This window comes from Silurus aristotelis (genome assembly GCF_946808225.1).
Source record: "Silurus aristotelis genome assembly, chromosome: 3".
NCBI lineage: Eukaryota > Metazoa > Chordata > Actinopteri > Siluriformes > Siluridae > Silurus > Silurus aristotelis.
This window is the reverse complement of record NC_139576.1, coordinates 19377451-19397205: the sequence shown is the minus strand read 5'-3', so window position 1 is coordinate 19397205 and position 19755 is coordinate 19377451. Positions and strand designations below refer to the sequence as shown.

Here is a 19755-nt window from a genome sequence, read left to right as displayed (position 1 = left end):
AAATACACACATCCTTCACTCAAGTAGAAGTACAGATACTCATGTTTCAAAATACTTTGGTTAAAGTTGAAGTATTAACTACACTTTTTTACTCAAGTTAAGGAAAGAAGTTTCGGCTCTGACATGTACTTGAGTTAAAAGTAGCCTTTACTACTACCTGTTTTTGTGTCACAATGGTAACTGGACCTCAAACAATATTAATGTAGTGCAACCGGAAAGTATTCACATCGCTTCACTTTTTCCACATTTTGTTATGTTACAGCCATATTCCAAAATGGATTAAATTAATATTTTTTTCTCAAAATGTGAAAGAAGTGTGTTTGAAATCTTTGCAAAAATATATTAAACATAAAAATCTAAAATAATAAAAAACATGTGTACATAAGTATTTAACCTTTCCTCAATAATTCGTTAAAGCAACTTTGACACTAATTACAGTCAAGTATTTTTGAGTATAATGCTGCAAGCTTGGCACACCTATGTTTGGGCAGTTTCTCTCATTCTTCTTTGCATAATCTCTCAAGCGCCATCAGGTTGCATAGGAAGCGTTGATGCACAGCCATTTTCAGATCTCTCCAAAGATGTTTAATTAGGTTCAAGTCTGGGCTCTGGCTCATCAAACCAGAGAATTTTGTTTAGTTTGAGTCCTTCAGGTGCCTTTTGGTAAACTCCAGGAGAGCTGTCATGTGCCTTTTACTGAGGAGTGACTTCCATCTGGCCACTCCACCATCCAGGCCTGATTGGTGGTGTGCTGCAGAAATGGTTGTTCTCCTAGAAGGTTCTCCTCTCTCCACAGAGAAATGCTGGAGCTCTTTCAGAGTGACCATCAGAGTGACCATCTTTCAGAGTGACCTCCCTGACTAAAGCCCTTCTCCCTGATCACTTACTTTGGCCGGGCAGCCCGCTCTAGAAAGAGTCCTGTTGGTTCCAAGCTTCTTCCATTTACAGATGATAAGAGGCCACTGTGCTCATTGAGACCTTCGATGCACAGAAATTTTTCTGCACCCTTAGCCAGATCTGTGCCTCGATACAATCCTGTCTCTAAAGTCTACAGATAATTCCTTGGACTTCATGGCCTGGTTTGTGCTATGACAAGCACTGTTAACTGTGGGACCTTATATAGGCAGTTGTGTGCCTTTCATAATCATGTCCAATCAATTGAATGGTGGACTACAACCCAGTTGTAAAGACACCTCAAGGATGATCAGTGGAAACACGATGCACCTGAGCTAAATTTTTTGTGTCATGGTAAAGGCTGTGAATACTTATGTACATATGATTTAAAAAAAACAATTTCTATAAATTAGCAAAGATTTCAAACAAACTTCTATCACATTGTAAGGGAATTTATTTTATTTTGGAATAAGGCTGTAACATATAATAATTTTGGAAAAAGTGGAGTGCTGTGAATACTTTCCAGATGCACTGTATAATAATTAAAAACTTTGTTACCTAATGAAGGTATCCAGGCTAAACAACCACCATATAGAACACAAGCAGAGAAACGAAGATGATTAGGTGATCAGGAATGTCTCTAATCTGAGTCATTTTTAGATCCCTGACTTGTTGCCTTCTGCCTTGCTCGTTTTTAGCTTTGTAGGCTAGCCTATGTTTGTGGTGTGTGAGAGCCAGGAAATGATACACCAGTGGTAAGTTGAAAAAGCCACGCAATGACAGGAAATAGGTTGATGGGCTAAAAAAGGCACGTAATGAGATGAAAAATGTCACCAAATAGATAAAAACTAAAATAACAAGCCTGATTTGCAAATGTAAGAATTAGAAAGTACAGATATTTGTGAAAAAAAATAAAATAATGAGTGATAGTAAAAGGTGGTCCAAAAAATAATAGTGAAGTAAAGTACTGTTACCAAAAAAATCTACTAAAATCTACTCTGGTAGCAGAGATGGACAGTGTTTGACATACACAAGAAGTCTGGCTAAATTTTTATATCATAGCTAAGTTTCTGCTTGTATACTGTATGCTTTTATTATTATTTGAAATTAAATTCAGTTTAGGGTTATGAGATTTAAAATGATTTGAAATGATTAACACTTGCACCTTGATTTCATATAGAAGATATAGAATTCTAAACTGGATAAAAAACAGTAGGTGAGCCATTTACTGAAATAATTTTCTTGTCCGTTTAGACTTGTAGATGTCCGCATGGCTGCCGTGAGGAGCTGCGTATAAATTATTAACATTGTGGTAGCGCCTTCATAAATTAGAAATGGTCTTTGTTGTTGTGATGGCAATACCTATATAGCTATGTTACTTCCTTTAAATCATAGCCACATGTGTTAGAGCTCTGTAATGGGCCATCTCAGTCCCAAGGCCATTAATCAATCATATTTTATCACCTCACCTCAGGATTCTAATATAATAGACTTAGGAAGTGATCAGCAGAATGTGCTGAACCTTTTTGAAGACTGGAGTCTTGATGTACCCAACAATGACTGGATTTGTGTGAATATGCGCTAGCACTTTGTTTAGCTACCTTCGTCATTCATTTGGGTTCAGCGAGGATTGTCAACTCAAAGTATACTTTGTATTTTGTCCTTCTGCAGCTTTCATAAATCTGACCTTGTGGAAAATTGATTGGACCCCTCTGTGCAATTATATTGACAGCTGATGCATTTATGAGCTTGTGAACAGATATTTAAGTGTGTTAAGTTGAAAGCTCTGTACAGAACTAAGGGAGCTATAAAACATAATATATGTTTAGAGACATTTAACCTTGTCCAGAGGCATAAAGCTGTACAGTGTAAAACATATAAATGATTTTGCAATTAGGGCTGCATGATAAGTACAAACACTTTACAGTGACATTATAAATTGTAATATGTTCATTTGACCAAAACCATTTTTAGTAGTTTTCAGGTTTTTTTTTTAACCATATCAATATATTATCTACATATATCTGCACAAAACCTCTTGTATCTGTTATTGTCAAGGTGTTCATATAGCACAAACATTAATAAATGTGTTTTGATTTAGTGCTTATTTTAAAATTGTGGACTTTATTGTGGCCAGTATTGTGATAATGGCTACCAAACAGTACATTTGCTTGTTAAAAATTGCAAGAGTGAGTGGCATGGTGGTGGAACCTCAGAGCTCCAAGATCCCCAATTTAGTTCAGAGATCAGGTTAATGTCTGTATAGAGTTTTAGGTGTTCTCCTAATGAGTATGTGGGTATGGTCCAGGCTTTATATTTTCTCCCACTTTCTAAAAGCATTTTCCATTGTGATGTTTAAAAAATAACATTTTTTTATATTATAATTATAATTATAATTATAATTATAATTATAATAATAATTATAATAATAATAATAATTATTATTATTATTATTATTATTATTATTATTATTATTGATATGTATTAGTGAAAACCAAAAAACAGGCTGCTTTACACTTTTGCTGACATCAGACCAGTCAGCATCTCTGCAAAAATAACATATCTATATGTAAAATATATAGTCTCCCCAGGGAAGTAGAATGGGGCTATTGAAAGCCCTACTTACATTCTGTATTTTTTGTATATTTGAAACAATAATGAATGCTTATACAAACAATAAGGAAAACCCTCAGCCAGATTTAATTTCAGTGACTGAACCTGACATTATGGCACATTGACAGACTCAGTTTGATATCTTATTCACACGCTCAAGCTGTTTAGTTTTAGTTTGCCAGTAATGTAATGTGGTAGCAGAGAGGATTAGCCACCACCCATATGGCTCAGCATACTGCAGTTGCACTGCACAGCCAGTGAAAAGATGTAAGCTTTCCCATAAGGGTCCAGAGGAATGATGCAGCATCCTGCAGTAAGTTCCTATAGTGGACATATTTGTTTTTGGTGCATTCCATAAAGAAAGAAAGGAATACTCCTTTTTAAGCTGCATAGAGATTTCCCTTTCAGTCCCTTGTCTGTGCTATTATGCAATATGGGAATCAATAGGATGGTTCAGATTACCATAATTTATTCATTATTTTCAGAGCTCATGATCCTCATCATTAATCTGTTAGATTAAATGGGCTAAAATGAAAAGACATTAAATATTAAAGCAGATTGAAATATTGCCAAAACACCAGCCCTCCTGAAAAAAAAGATGATCATAACTGGTTGCAAGTAAAAATGCAGACGGACAGGCTTCCACCAGAATAAAGCAAAAACCAGCAGATAACTGATTGGAACTTTTTACCACAGAATACAGCACCTTTTACCAGTTATAATAATATTGTATATACAGCTTGTGGTAGACATGTTCTCATTCACAGTATTCACAAATAAGGTTTGTCCCACAGAAAAAAAAATAGAGAGAAAAAAACAAGGAATGCCCTCATGGGATAGCAGGTGGGGGAGATAAAGAGGGTAAATGTGGCTCCGAGGTCCTCTTGGACAGCCTTGTGTTTCTGTTGTTCCCATGCCAACGGCTGTATTGGAGCATGCTCAGTGAAGAGCTCTCTGCTGTAACAATAGCAGAGGACCTGAGAGCGTTCACATGCTGATCTCACATCAGAGTGGAACACACCTCACTGCGCTCTCACTCACCCAAACGGTATAGGGAGATTTCTTCTTTCATAGTTCAGTTGTTTAGTGCATCTGTGTGTTGGATAGAAGCATGGGGTGAGACAGCAATTCTGGATATTTCCTGATGAATTACATGAACTTCAGTAACAGGTAATTGGATTTTTTTCCATTTACAATTGTGTTTCATTTTCATCTTTTGATTCTTGACAGCCTTGAGGGATAAAGGTGTTGGCTAAATGATTTTCATTATTAATAGTTTTATTATTCTAAGAAAATGTAATTGATTGTTTAATGTCTAATTAATGATCAAGGTCACTGATGAACCTGGTGTGAACATTGCTTGCCTTAAGTAAACTAGAATGACATTTTGAAAAAGAAAAAAATGCAGATCTTTTTTTGGCATTCAGAACAGATTATACAGTTGGACAGAGAGCTAAGATCGGAGTAGAAAAGAAAAAAAGAAAGTGAGGCAGAAAGGATGAAGCTGAGTTTGTACATTCAGCATTGTCACATGATGCCTCTGCTTGGAGAAGTTGTGCAGCCGTGCTCCACTGACCTGCCACTCTGTTGTCGTGACGATGGGGGGTGAGGGGTCAGTCTTTTCACCACATTTAGTGCTCTAGTTTTAACAGGCTAAAAAGCTCTACTGCAGCCCATTCACACATTACAACGGATACAGCGTCAATAGAAAGCCTCCATTTGCTTAAATGAAACATCTCATTGATTTATGTGTGCTTGTATGCAAATGTGTGTTGATAATCCAGTCCAGGTTCTCTGGATGATGGCTGAAATGCTCCCACTCCAGTATGGTTGGGGAAAACATACAAAAAAAAACAGACCCAGAAAGATTGGATTATTTATTCCTGTGAGGCAAAAAAAGAGAGCAAGAGGGCTGGGAATAGATCATATCTAGATCAGATGTAGATGATTTTAAATGAAACAAGTACACTGCATTCTGTAGTATCAGGGAAGCATTCGCTATTACAATGGCTATAAGATTATTATGCTGAGGAGTATTTTGCAGGTATACAGGCAGCTAGACATAATGAATTTTCATAAATCATTTGTCACATCATGTGGGTGAATGTTCATTCCCAGCATTGATTAGAAGTGCTTTTCTGCTGCCTTTTCAGCATTTTAACTTTTAATGCCTTTTAAAGGGGGAGTTTAGTATACACAGTTCTAAATATTTTCTCAGAGATTTTTAATTAACCCTGACAGTCTTTAAATCATTGCATGCAGTGACACAGTGCTTTATAGAATCCCATATCAGAAGCATCATTCCCTTTATACTCTTCGACAAATTTGTGTAAATATTGGTCACTTAGCAACTTAGCACGTAGCAACAAAGGTAGGAACACACATCATGATGAATACATTCATATAGCCCAAGCGGTTGGCTGGGAAACAGGGGTGGCTTTATTTTAATAATTTTTAACAGATTATTTTAGGAGTCAATATAATTTCCTAAGGTCTCTAGCAAGGGTAACATAAAAAATGAAAGTGCAGCATTATATATTTTATATGAAATGTCACCATGAATTTTCTTTGCTAAATAAAATGTACACAGTTGATGTGTTATTGACAAATGTTCAGGTAGAGGGAAAAGTGTAAAGGATGGGATGCATTCACAAATTCTCCAATTTACTAATCATTTGTAATAGCAATATGTACATAGCTGTAATGGGTGAAGTGATGTTAAGTCAGTGTGGCAATGGCAACTGAACACTGAAATACAGAACATTGAAAGATAATTCTCTCCCAGATAGACTTTGTTTTCTTTGTTGAAAAAAAACAATGTCACTGAGATGGCAACTGATCAGTTGCTCCCCCTCCTTCAGTTCATTCCTTTACCTCTCTCTCATCTCCTGCTGTCAACTCCACACCTTCATATGAAAGCCCATTAGCGGTCAGCTGGTTCCCAGAATGATGAGGACAACCATCACATGAAGGCCGCTGCTTTGATCCCATCTCAGGTCACTTATACAACAAAGGACTGGTGTACGTGTGCGTGCGTGCGTGCGTGCGTGCGTGTGTGTGTGTGTGTGGTGCACAGCTACCTTTAGGGCTATAGGACATAATAGAACTGTTTTATGGCTTTATCTCTACAGTAATTTATTAGCATAAATGCATGCCATGGTTGAAATGTACCTACTACAGACATGACCTTGAGTATCCTAAAATCTTGCTTAAACAAGGACAAGAGAGAAAGGATTTAACAAATCTCTGCTGCAGAATTTCAAGTACATTGGCTCAATCTGCATACCTCGAATTCAGATATTCCAAAGTATCCTTATCCCTGAAGCTGTTTGAATATGGCTGAATATGGCTGATGATATGTATATTTTAACTTGGGGTGTAGATTAAAGGATATTCAAGATGTTAGCATTGTTACTGATGAATGTTGATGGGGAAATTAAGCAGCTCCTTAGTGTTTTGAAGACTGATCAAAACTTGTATCAGGTTTATACTATTTGAGAATATTTTTTAAGCTATATTTGAGTGATTATATCAAGGTAAGGGTAGTGTTTAGTCTGGTTGGTCCTCCCTCCCTCTCATGAAGGTCTCATTTACCAGTGATGAATGAGTCATCTAGCCATCTGCTCCTTAGTGTAATCCAGCCTTATTACCAGTCCTTTGTTTATTAACATTACTCCTCTTCTGAGATTACTGATTCTCATCTCCTTTTTCCAGTTTCTCTATCTATTGTGCTCAGATTTTTGCTTCTCTTGATACCTCTCAGCCCACTCCCAATCTTAATCAATCCCCACTCTCATACTCAGCTTTTATTTCCCTCTTTCATGCAGTGTCTTCCAAGAACTTTGTGAATGTCTGTACTACACTCTATTTGACCTTTTATTTGTCTATTTTTCTTTCAGTCTCTTTTAGTCATAGATACAGAAATTAAGGAAAAACTCCTGGAAGTAGGGATATTTGTAGATGTCCTCTTTAAAGGAAATGTCACTGCAAATCAATAGAAAATTCCCCTCACTGATAATTTACATGATGGCTAACCAGTTTTTTTATTACATTTTTTTACAGGATATACCTAATACATGTAAAAAAAAAATCTAATCAGAACAGTGCTTTGCCTCTAGTGCATGTATAAAGTCATGTAGGAGTTGTAAGCATTGTCCCAAAACATTACTAAAGCAGTTTCAGCTGTTTTTTTATTATAAATTGTCTCCCGTCTGTTGAACCACACTGTTCGGCACTTAAAGTGTGTCTTGTTTGTCTTGACCCTCTTTATATTTCACAGTATGAGTATCGAGTTTAGCAGGAAACGCCTTCTAGATATCAGCGGCCCAGTACTCATTAGCCTAAAAGTCAATTATCTTGCCAGTTCATTTACTCCTCTATATCAGGGCAGAAATCAACTCAATAAAAGCATACATCTCAGTGGCTTTGATGCTGTTGTTTCTTAAAAATGCTCCATAGTAGGTTAAGTCACATTCAGTCACATTTATTTTAATAATAGATGTGTGATGTCTGCTGGATTGCATGCTATTTTCAGTCCCACATTCAATATCTTGTGCCTAAAAGAGAAAGAGCTATAATTCGCATTACAATCAATAGTTGATATGGGGCTCAGGTTCACTACATAGTTATAGCTGGAGCTTAACCATGTGGCTGTTTCACCTTTACTTGATGAAATCATGTGATAACTGTTAGATTGTGGCAGTCGTCATTAATTAAACACCCCCACCAACAAACAGGCAGACGGGATCAATATAATCCACTGATATATTGACAAACGTTTTTTCTCTAACATTGCCTGCTCTAGTACCTTGGTGCTTCTATAATTATATACTGTCTAATGGTATTAAAAAAATAAATAAAAATTTATATAAACTTTATACAGGTTTAAATGCACATTCTTTACACAATCTTGTGGAAAGTCAAATGAGATCATGTAAGTTTTCTCACCTCATGTTTGCATGTAAACATTCACCATAAACATTTGAGTGGTAAATACTAACACCCACCACCCCTCTACTGGTTACATTAACTGTTTGAAGAATTAATGAGGAGCCAAATCTTAGTTACCTGGAGCATGGTAAGATCTAAGCTGTCAGTACTTTTGCCAGATAGTCTACATTTGCATGGTGTATTATGTGCCACAGTGAATGTTGATGAACCCAGGTTGGGGCCAAAGAGAACAGATTTTGCTCCTCCTGTGAATTTCCTGTTTGTATACATTAAGGCTCTCTGCATGCATTTTGCTGCAGGGAAAGAATTGTCAGTTTTCTAGTGCTACACTAACTGGGTGGATGCTTATTGTATGTGGCATACTCTTGAGACAAATGGCTGAAGGAGAAAATTATTTTTTAAGTTATTTTTAATACTGGGATGACAAAAACATCAGTATTTCCCATACACATTAAAAGAGTATAGTCTGGCTGTAGAGAGCCTTTCAGATATGTCGATCTGTAAGATACTGCAATATAGGGACCACCTGAACACACTAAACATAGACTTTTACCTGTTATATACAGTATGCTGCCAAATTATAGAACACTATAAGTACTTCTTTGTTGGCACCAAACAAAAATCTTGCTGGGCGACTTTCAATAGCTTCACTGATGGGACTGAACTCTTAAGAACTTGTTTAACTTCAAAAACCAGCACCCTGCTTATGCAAGCAAAGCTACCAGATAAGCCAAGGTGACAAAGCAACATTGTGCAGTGTTTTTTCTTTAAATTCCTTTTATGTTCTAAAAACTCTGGAATCTGTTCAGAGCTTGCTTACATTATCTCACTTCGGTGGCAATACAAAAAAAAAGAAATTCCTTCGCACAAGAAGGACACAAATCAAACCTTCAATACAAACTTAAACGGAAGATAAAGTGTTTAAAAAAAATGAAGGCAGCCAAATATATTTAACACTATAGAATAGCAAATAGGTATCCTCATTTAATTGAATATCTCAAGTCTATTCAGATGAGATGTGACTAAGTGTCAGGATTTAAAGAGAAATATGGAAATTAGACTGTTTTCTAAAAAAATCTATAGAATTTGAGATAGATATTTGTGTGATATGTATATGTAAATGCTATGAGATTTTCATTATTGAGAGTGACGAGGATGGACAGGATTAGAAACGAGTTTATTAAAGGGAGCAATTGAGGACAATTTAGGGACAAAGTGAGGGAGGCCCAATTGAGATGTTTTGGACATGTGCAGAGTAGAGACCAAGGAGGAGGTTTATGGATGTGGTCAAGTCAAGTCAAGAGGCTTTTATTGTCATTTCTACTATACACAGTGGTACACAGTACACAGTAAAAACGAGACAATGTTTCTCCAGAACCCTGGTGCTACACTAAACAACAACAAACAAAACAACATAGAGCTACAACACAAGTTACATAAAGAAGACATAAAAGTTACATAAAGAAGACATAAAAGGTGAAGGAAGACATGCAGGTAGTTGGTTTGAAAGAGGCAGATATAGAGAACAGAGTATGTATGGAGACGGATGATCCGCTGTGGGGACCCCTAAAGGGAGCACCCGAAAGAAGGAGAGGAATTATATGTGAATGTCAACTCCAAAAAATTACAGCAAAATCCCTGTATGTGTTCTGGAAATGTTCATCAATGACTCTCTAATTTCACTTTAATGTAATTATCCTGTTTTATTCTTTTGTACCTCTAGATTAAAGCCTGTTGTATTTAACTTTTTGCAGAACTAATTAAGTTAAGGTGTTAAGGTATTCTTTTGTCCACTTACATCAAGTCACTTGAGAAAGAAACCAAACGATCAATACTTCTCACGATTTTCCAAAAGATTTCCGGTTGTATCAGATTTCTTAGGGCTAATAATAAATGTTAAAGAATAGGCAACATGGCAATCTTATACCCTTACTGATAACTTTTTAAATAACAACAGATGGCTATTATTTTTCAATTTATTATTATCCAATCTGCCAATCATCATGTAGCAGCAGTTCAGTACATAAAAGTATGTAGGCACAGATTAAGAGATTTGGGTAATGTTTACATGAAAAATTTAATTTCTGTGACTTTGACTGTGGCTTGTTTTTTTGAGGAGTATTTCAGTAACTGCTAAACTGCAGTTACTTAATACTTAACAGTTGTTTGTTACTTGTAACTGCCTAGATTGTACTCACATCATCTCTTGGAAAAAGTATTCCTTGTCGTCCATTTTTTACATTTGTAGATGTTCTGGAAACTTGTATGCTGTGTAATTATCTTAGGGGAATACATTTTTAATTATCACACATGGGATTTCTTTAAAGAAATTGGTAGAGGTGTTCTGAAATGCCATATCATTATCACATCATTATTGCCTAATGAGCAATATGCTCAGTAGGTGTTTTTATTACCTGTCATTCTTGCTTCTGTCTTCTGTCTGAAAGATTGTCTTTTTGTTGAACATAATTGACAAACTTCTAATTTACATTTATTATTTACAGCCACGATAGTTGCCTAATACATAACATCAGCAGACTATCAGTATAGACATGAGCAAAGGAGGAAAGCTTATGTAAGCAATATAATGTGTTTTCTGATCATATGGAGTGTAAATTCCATGTGATTCCAGATTTCATGAAGCAGTTAGTGTCAGAAATCAATTCACTGTTTCATAGAATAGCTAAGAGTGAAAGTCCTTTAGAGTCCTGCACATATATCTGTCTTATCAAGAGAAAGGGGCATTTAATGCAAGAAGACAGTGAAATATCACAAGACTATAACATACAGTATAACTATTTAATGTCTGTAAGAACAAATGGAAAATGGTGTAAGAAGTTGAAAAGTCTGCTGTACTATGACTGAGGTCAGCAACTGCCATGTTACAGGAATGAGAAAAATGCATGTGATGTATTCAGATGCCAATGTCACATTTTTAGAAACTTATCTCTAAATATTATGTGCATCCTCCATGTACAAATGCTGAAAATGTCAGATAAAAGTTATGGAATGCATTCTGGCACAATGACGTTTTTTAATGGTCTAGTGAGGTGAAGTGAGGTAGTAAGTAATGCTTGTACTACTGCCAGCTTGCTATACTGCAAAACATTTTACAGTCATTTGTATTTGAGTGATCATTTAAGAGGAATAGATGATAGAATAAACTCCTGACTTTAACTTGCCACAGCACCCATGGCTCATGATAATTATAACAGATACCAATCGATGTATGACACATTAATATCATTCTATTAATAGATTGGTGTGTTGAGAGTAACATTAGAGTCTTTTCACATAAACTGAGTTGATTAAGCAAGTCTTTTAATAAAAATAAGTCATAGCCATAATAAATCATAGTACTTGGATACTTTTGTACTTTTACTCAAGTGAAAGTTTAAAGGAAGTTTTACTGGAGTAATATTTTACCTAATGTATATCTACTTAAACTCAAGTACATGCTTTGTGTACTTCGTCTACCACTGCATTGGTATTAATGTAAAATTGTTAAATAACTTTGTAGAGGTCTGTATTGTTTGGCTTGACTTTTGTTTACAGAAATATCTGCTCAGCTGTCTTGAACTGAGTTCTGAAAGATATAATCAATGGAGGCAACATAAAGTTGAAGAAAATCCAAAGGCTGATGCCAGCTGCACTCTGAGATTTGCTTACAATGGGGTACGTGGGGCTGTCATAAATACATTCAGTCAGCAGAGGCTACTGTACTGGTACATCTGTTTATGTTAGACAACAAAAAAAGCTCATTAAGAAATTTGCTAGGCTTGAGAAAATAACTAAAATAACCCCCAGAAAAAAACAGTGCTCTGCATAGAGCTGACTCATCAAAGTAAGGATACTGTTATTCTAACCAGTGCAATGGATGATAAAGAAATTACCCATTTCTAAAAGAATTGCCGGTGAGCTAGAATATCTTGTAATGATGTGGTGTATTATTAGCGAAGGGAAATGTGAACAGTAAGGGGACATGGTGGTGGCGTAGGCACTATAGCTGACGTAAGACTGAAATGAACAATCCAGAGAATTGGTATGCAATATTAATGCCTTAAATTTGTCAAACTGTCACTAAAGGTGAATAATTCAACAAATACATAAATCTAATGAGTTGTACACTACTGATAACACATTTTAGTTTTGTTACACAATATTTTCCTCCCAGCTATTCTATATTTGACATCTCATTTTTTGCAGTCGCTCTAACTTAGAACTCTTTGACATTGAGCTTTTTTTCTTTTTTTTTTTCTTCTGTAATCGGCCATTATACAAAGTGAGTGTCTTCTTTTTGGGTCTACAGTGTGTCTACAGTGATTCAGTTAAAAATGGAAAATGAGCATCTGCCTGCCATAAGCAGAGACAGCAGGGTGTGTTCTGTGTGAAGTGAGCTGTGTGCTGCATCCTCATGAACCAATATCCTTATGCTAATCAAGCATGCTCGTTCACACATCAGCAGATTTTGAACATAGCCAGATACAACGTTGCCACTTTTAGAGATTTAGAGAGTTTTCGCATGATAAGATATGATATTTAAAAAGATTATAAGTCAAAATGTAATGTTATATTTTTATATCAGTCTGTATAAATAATGGATTCTTGCTTAGCCAAAAGGCCATATGTAGTTCCAGGTTAATTAAACTGGCTCCAAATTTTAATTGAACACCTAAACATACCTATTGTTTTCCTGCCTTCATCAGTTAGAAATGCATACAATCTCTGGCAAGCCTTACAGCCTAGATTATTCCTGAAGTAAATTTCATCCGGATTGTCTTTGCACCATTGTGTTGTTGTGGTTCATGCATTGAAATGCCTGGTATGTAATATTATCTGTGAAATCTTGCTTGGACCCAGGCAATTTATACTAATTACAGATATAATTAGTAAGCAGTGCTCTTCTCGTTAATCCATGCCTTTCCATCCATTTGTCTAATGATCGCTAAGAGCAATTGAAAAGAGTATCTCTTCATGGCTTTCAACTTTACATTGCCTCATTTTTCAATCAGGATAGAGAAAATATTATCAAAAGCATGTCATTTTTCAGAATAATAAACTGATCAATTTGTCATGGAGCACTCAATAACTGGACTTATTTAAAGCTAGCTACCAACATAATTTCTATCATTTTATTGGGTTATTTTGGAAAGATGTGGATTTTTTGTTTAACAGACGGTTCATTCCCTTCTTTTTTCCATTGTCCTGCTCACCAGCAGCTAAAGCCAGACTCACAATATTCTATAAACAGAAACAGAACACTGTTCTGACTAATCTTGTAACAGGCTTCCAGTAATTAAATAGTTCATTTGTTTATATTGTTTGAAAATGTCTAATAGGGCAAATTCTATTCTGCTGTCAGAACATAAAGAATGTCTTTCTCTGCTGTGTGCAGAACATGTTTGTTAAGTTAAAATAAATGTGAATATATTACATTGAACATTTCAAATATTACTGCATCCTCTGCAGCCATTCTTAAACATTATATGTTCTTAATGTATATGCAATCAGATTTTAATGTAATTAAACAGGGATAGTAGTAATTTAATTAAAAAAAAAAAGTATTTATACACAGAAATGTATAGTGTCTACATACAATATTTTATAGTTTGTTAAAATTTTGGGGATCATTGTTTATTCTTGAGGTTTACCAGAATTGTTTTTTTTTTAAATGCATTGTCTGTTTTTTTCTATTTTGATCTCTGTAGGGCTTTGGTCCCAGCACCTATATGTAATGGATGGCAGCTCTTGCTGTGGTCATGCCAGACGTAGACCCTTTGCCATGTGAGTATTCCCCAGCAGTCTCCCCTGCTGGCTGCAGCATGGACCTGGAGCCTTGCTTCAGTGAGTTGCCAGAACCGCTCTCTGTCCTTGGCCCCCCTTTATCTGGTTTCCCTCAACACAGAAACTCCTCATGCATCAACTTAGATGCACCAGTGAACCACTATCCATCAGGACCCAACAAAAACCTCCTTAGCAACATGGGTCTTAGGTACTGTTCCACCAGCAATGTGCATCCAATTAAACAGCCAGAGTCTCAGTCCAGCTGCAGGGCAGGGCAACTCTCACAGAGTTGTGTCAACTCGGGCAATAATCGACTCTACCGTAGCTTGGAAAATCTGCACTGGAATGCAGACCCTGGACTATACACTTACAGAAGTATGGAGAGTGAGTTTGTTCTTCACTGCACCCCCAGCAGTCAATGGTATGATGGAACTTCTCAGAGATCACAGCTCTACACAATGATGCACTCCGCTGAGAACATGGCTTTCTACCCTCGGCCAGGGCTAATGAAAAAGGACTTGCCTCTTTTTCCTCAGTGGCTTTTTCCTGCTGTGGAGGACTGGGCCATGAATGGTAATGCACGGAAAGGCCTGAGAGACAAACTTCGCCTTCAAAGCACTCGTGTGGCTGAGCCTAACAAGCCCCTTCGACCTCAACCTCTGAATTCTTTTAACGATCATGAGACGGCATCACATTTTGGACATCTGTCATCTCCAGGACAGGTGAATGGCAAAAAAGAAATGCATTCTTGTCGTATTACCAGCCCAGAGGAAATCAAGCAGGAGGTGCTGCGTCGGCTACAGCTTCACAGGCAGAGGAGTACTCCTAACCTAGCACTCATTTCCAGCCAGGAAGCCAACTTCAGCAAGTCACACACCTCAGAGCATGTTGGCAGTATTGCCCAGTCTGCACCTGAGAGGAAAAGACCTCCAATGAGTCGCTTGCACATTCCAACATTTGAAGAGTTCAAGAGGATGAGGCAAAAGGATAGTGGTGAAGGCCTGGGTTCTTCAACTGCATCCACCAGTGGAGTAGCCAGACAGGAAGGCCAATGCAGAGAGGGAAATTGTGAAGTGAAAGTTAAAGACAGATTACATATTGGGGCCAAAACTGACACAGAAATCTGGGAAAACTGCAACTGTACTAATGTAGCTCATCCATGTGGTTCTAGTGGGAAAGAGTCAAGTAACAGCAGGTTTACTGAAGAAGCTTTAAATGCCCCAATCTGCACAGGACCTGCACCACGCTCTATTTTGCAACCCATGAGTACCACTGCAGGTGAAGAGCAGACTAACAAAGCAGGAGGCTCCGAAAGTATAGATCCTGCTCTGGTCCCTTTCCCTCCCAACAGGGAGAATGCAGAGGGGGCATCGGCCTGTTGTCCTACAATACTCCTGGATGGGAAAGATTTGTCTAGTTATGGAGCCAAGATCTACAAGATAAAGACGGACCTTCTTGGATCAGCTCTGGACCTTATAAAGAAGAGGTAAGAGGGTGACATTTTTTTCCTATAGATCTGTTAGAATTAAATAGTCATGGTACTCTTTTAGATTGCAAAGTGAATTCTGTGTGACTGTGTTTCTCCTCAACCCTGCTTTTAGGATGCACAACAGTATGTGCTTGATAAATGTGAACTTGTTGGTGAAATAATTGATAACTATTTTGTTTCAGATGTTTAGGTCAAACATAATAAAGGTGGTAGATTAGTGGTTAAGGCTTTGGATTTTGGATTGGTTCCAAAAGTTAAAATTCCATTCCCACCAGGCTGCCACTCATGGGCCTCTAAACAATGCCCTTCACCCCATAGCTGCTTAGTTGTTAGAATCAGATAAACGTAATTCAATCTGGACAAGGTCATCTGCCAAATGCCATAAATGTAAACAAAATATAATTTGGGAAGGGGTAGCTCAGTGGTTAAAATGTAGAACTTCCTATCAGAAGATCATGAGTTCCACCACTATTTAGCTGCCACTGCTGGGTCCTTGAACAAGGCCCTTAACTGCTCAGTGGTATGAATAAGATTATTGTAAATAAGCTCTGTATAATGATGTGTGCTAAATGCTGCAAATGTATTCTGTCCAGATGCATTTCTCTTTTCAAGAGACAGTTGGACATTGTCATGTGCTTGCTTTAGCCACAAAATGAGCAATTTTGAACATGCAAATATGATGAGCTTCTTCAACTGTACAAGTGCCATGGACTTTCATGAGCTGACTAAAAAAATCACAGTATGATTTTTGTTTTCCCAGTGCCATCTATATTAAAGAGCTGCCTTAATAGTTCATCAGTTTAAGGCTTCTGCATAGGGTTTTTTGGATAGTTAATGGTTTTAGGTTTTCAAAGGGGATCTTTCAGAGGCTTAAAAAAAAAAAACTAAACACTTGGTAGTATCGTTCTTCCTAGATTCCTAGAAAAAAAATTGAATTTTTGGGTGACTGATGGAACTTTTTAGTGTAAGTACTGTGCTGTGCACTGTGCTATTGTACTACAATTACGGCATTTTAAGGAATGCTGTTTTCAAAATGCTACAAAATTTTTTATTGAGTCAAAAACACTACATCAATGGAATTGCCTTCCAACTCCAATGTAGAGAGTGTGTTTCAGGCATATAATATACATGCATTTACTGTATATACTGTATAATCCAAACATGCATCCGTTCGCCAGATCTTGTCAGTATAGATTCATATCAGTTTTTTTATTTATACTTTAAATAAAAATGTCTTATTTGATTTGCAGCTGAAATGGTATGCACTTTTAGGAGGGAAAATTAGTTGTTTTATACGTGACTTTTTATTCCTATGCATTTTTAAAGTGTATATGTGTACAGTATGTGCACTCAGAATTATGATTCAGCCTTTATGGTTGTGCTGTCAGCAGTATTGCAGAATCATATCTATGTGCAAAGCCCTTTATGACGTGTTCTGCATCAGCAATGCAGATTCTAATGGGGAAGTCAAGAAAATAAGGGAAAAGGAAAAGTGTATTAATCAAGGGTCAGGGTTGCTATAGAGATCAATGTGATACGACTACACAAATGTCAATTGTAAAAGAGGGTGCAATAATAAAAAAATAAATAAAATGTTTTAACAAAATTTACTTTTTTTTTTTATCTTACATACCCTGTACACAAAGCACATACACCCAGCACATTTTAACACAAACAGACACACACAAAGGAATCTAAATGATCAACCAAAGAGCTGCACATCTTGTGAGTTCAGGTGCTAAAGTGAACCGAAGCATCTAATTGCTCTTTAGCCCCTCTGAAGCCTGGTGCCCACTATCCCTGGAGAAAATGGGGGATGCTCAGCCACATTCCTTGTAGAGGAGAAAGCGGGGAGGCAGGAATCATAAATTCACTTTAATAGATCCCTTACCCTCCCTTTCTCATCCTTCATCACCCCCTCCCTACTTTCTACTCCTTGTCCTCCTTCCTCAGCTGCAGTGCAGAGATCAGCGCCAAAGCCCCCGTCAGACTGTCACATGACCAGCACAACGGTACTGACATCACCAGTCCCCAGCCTGGGTGTCAGTCTGCCTGCGTTGCCATGACAACGTCGGCCTGCAGACAGGAGGCTTGCAGTGAAGCTACTGGACGAGAAGAGCCAAGAGAATGCGTAAGGCAATTCCCCTTTCTGCACACACAAACATGAGCACACACATATACACACACAAAGAGAGCGCGCGCGAGAGAGAGAGCTCTTTATTTCTCTTTATCATGACCCGCTCTTTCTCTGGCTGTAGCCGTGTACTGCGGAGTGCTGTGTCACAGATGCACAGGGACTAGATGAGGCTCCACATGCTGCTGCACAGCAAAGACAACTGCAGACATGTAGTGGTGCATACCTCCATGCTGCTCAGAATGACTCTCTTACAGGATTAGAGGCAGGTTTCATGCTGGTAACTGGTTTCCTTTTATTTGCATGCAAGACTGTGAGTGTGTGGATGCGTAACGCTGTCTGTGTGGGTGTGCGTCTGTCTTTGCTCTTTCTGTTTATAATGCCACCTGGTTGTTAAATGCATCTCAGGCATTCGGTCTCTGATGACTGTTGGCTGGAAGGTTATAGAGGTAATATTGATAGAATGGTGGAATTGAGAATCGTTGAGAATCGGAATTGAGAATTGTTCACCTGGCGTCATGCATATCTCAGCTGTTACCTGCATCAAGGCTCATGTGGATCACTGTTTTGCTATTAATTACGATAGCAGCGACATCATTATTTATTCTGGATGATACCTGCACGTATGGTGTCTTGTTACTCAGGCACTGATAGCAGTTGAAACATATCTGCGTTGGTCTAGCTTATTCAGTAGCTGGTTTACTTGATGTTTTGTTGGTGTACTATGTCAAGTGTTCGGCCAGGTCTTCTAGAGGTCAGCATTAGTGAATTACAATGTACTATTTCTGAGAAGTTATCAATAATTTAAAAGCATGTCTGACCACAGACTACAAGTTTTGTCAATCTTAGGACCTTTCAACCTCCAGGTCAGTTGCTGTAAATCAGCACCTTTGAAGGGTTTAGTCTTTTTCTGAGACACTGTAATAGATTTAATGCAAGCTGTGGCATTCTAACCTTTTGCAGTCTGAATTCAAATATTTGCATATCCTTAGGACAAAATAATAAAAAAGCTCAATGGATGTAAACAACAATACAATAAATGTAATTCATGCATTGAATAAACAAGTAATAAAAATATAAATTGCAAATCTTTGTTACTGCTAGTTGTTGCTGTTTCTGCTAGCTAGAGAGGGGGAGCTTTAATCTTACTCTAAACACTCTTTGATTAATACTCTTTAAGCACTCCACCTGTGGTCTTTATTTTCATCCTTTAACCAGTCAATACTAACTAATTAATTGCACATGTGATGCATGGATGACTGACTGATGGCTCGTTATCCATTCAGAAGCTCTTTGGGTCAGGATGCAGGCGATCCAGCTCGGATGCAACCTATGAGTCCCCTGGAACGGTGAGGACGCAGCGTGGGTGTCGCCTGCGCCCTCACTACAGTGACCCCATGCCCACCGACGCTGCCAAACGCAAGCAGCTGGAGATGAAGATCGCTGCCGCTGCACGTCTCCACAGTCAACGCAGAGACAGAGATAGTGGTGAGACCTATAGCAGTTCTTCTGTCAGTTACTCCCTTGAGCACTTTCTTAAATGAATACTCTTTAATTGGATTTCAATTGCTTATATACACTTTTTATATCTAGAACCAATTGTGAGAAATAAGTGCATGTTTTCTTTTTACATGCATAGATAGTCTTTTTTTTTTTTATTGTTTTTTTAATTCAACTTTTAAACTGTTAACATCACTGAGCCTTTTTCAGAACCTTAGGATCTCACTTCAGTCATTTTTTGACAAAGACATGTTTTTAGCAACTATTGCCTTTGATTTTGAGAGTGCAGTGCTGCTGCCTCTATACCCAATGCCCTTAGGGTAAACTACCTTCCTTTCCATCAAACACATTTGTCCTGGGGAAACTTTTCTTTTGTGTGCCTTCTTCTATA

General features: G+C 37.5%; 1 protein-coding gene across 4 annotated transcripts in view; it reads left to right on the top strand.

The window, feature by feature from the left end:
• The window catches only part of arhgef49 (Rho guanine nucleotide exchange factor 49), a 32826-nt gene that overhangs the window by 8179 nt on the left and 4892 nt on the right, over nt 1–19755 (top strand). The window contains exons 1-5 of one of the 4 annotated variants that reach the window (XM_083536697.1): nt 4412–4677; nt 12013–12132; nt 14166–15727; nt 17684–17861; nt 19154–19352. In XM_083536697.1, coding sequence (XP_083392823.1) covers nt 14196–15727; nt 17684–17861; nt 19154–19352 — 1909 coding nt within the window. In that variant the 5' untranslated portion in view covers nt 4412–4677; nt 12013–12132; nt 14166–14195. Of the gene's footprint in view, nt 1–4411; nt 4678–12012; nt 12133–14165; nt 15728–17683; nt 17862–19150; nt 19353–19755 lie in introns of those variants that run through there. The other 3 variants (XM_083536695.1, XM_083536694.1, XM_083536696.1) reach the window with 3 other exon arrangements.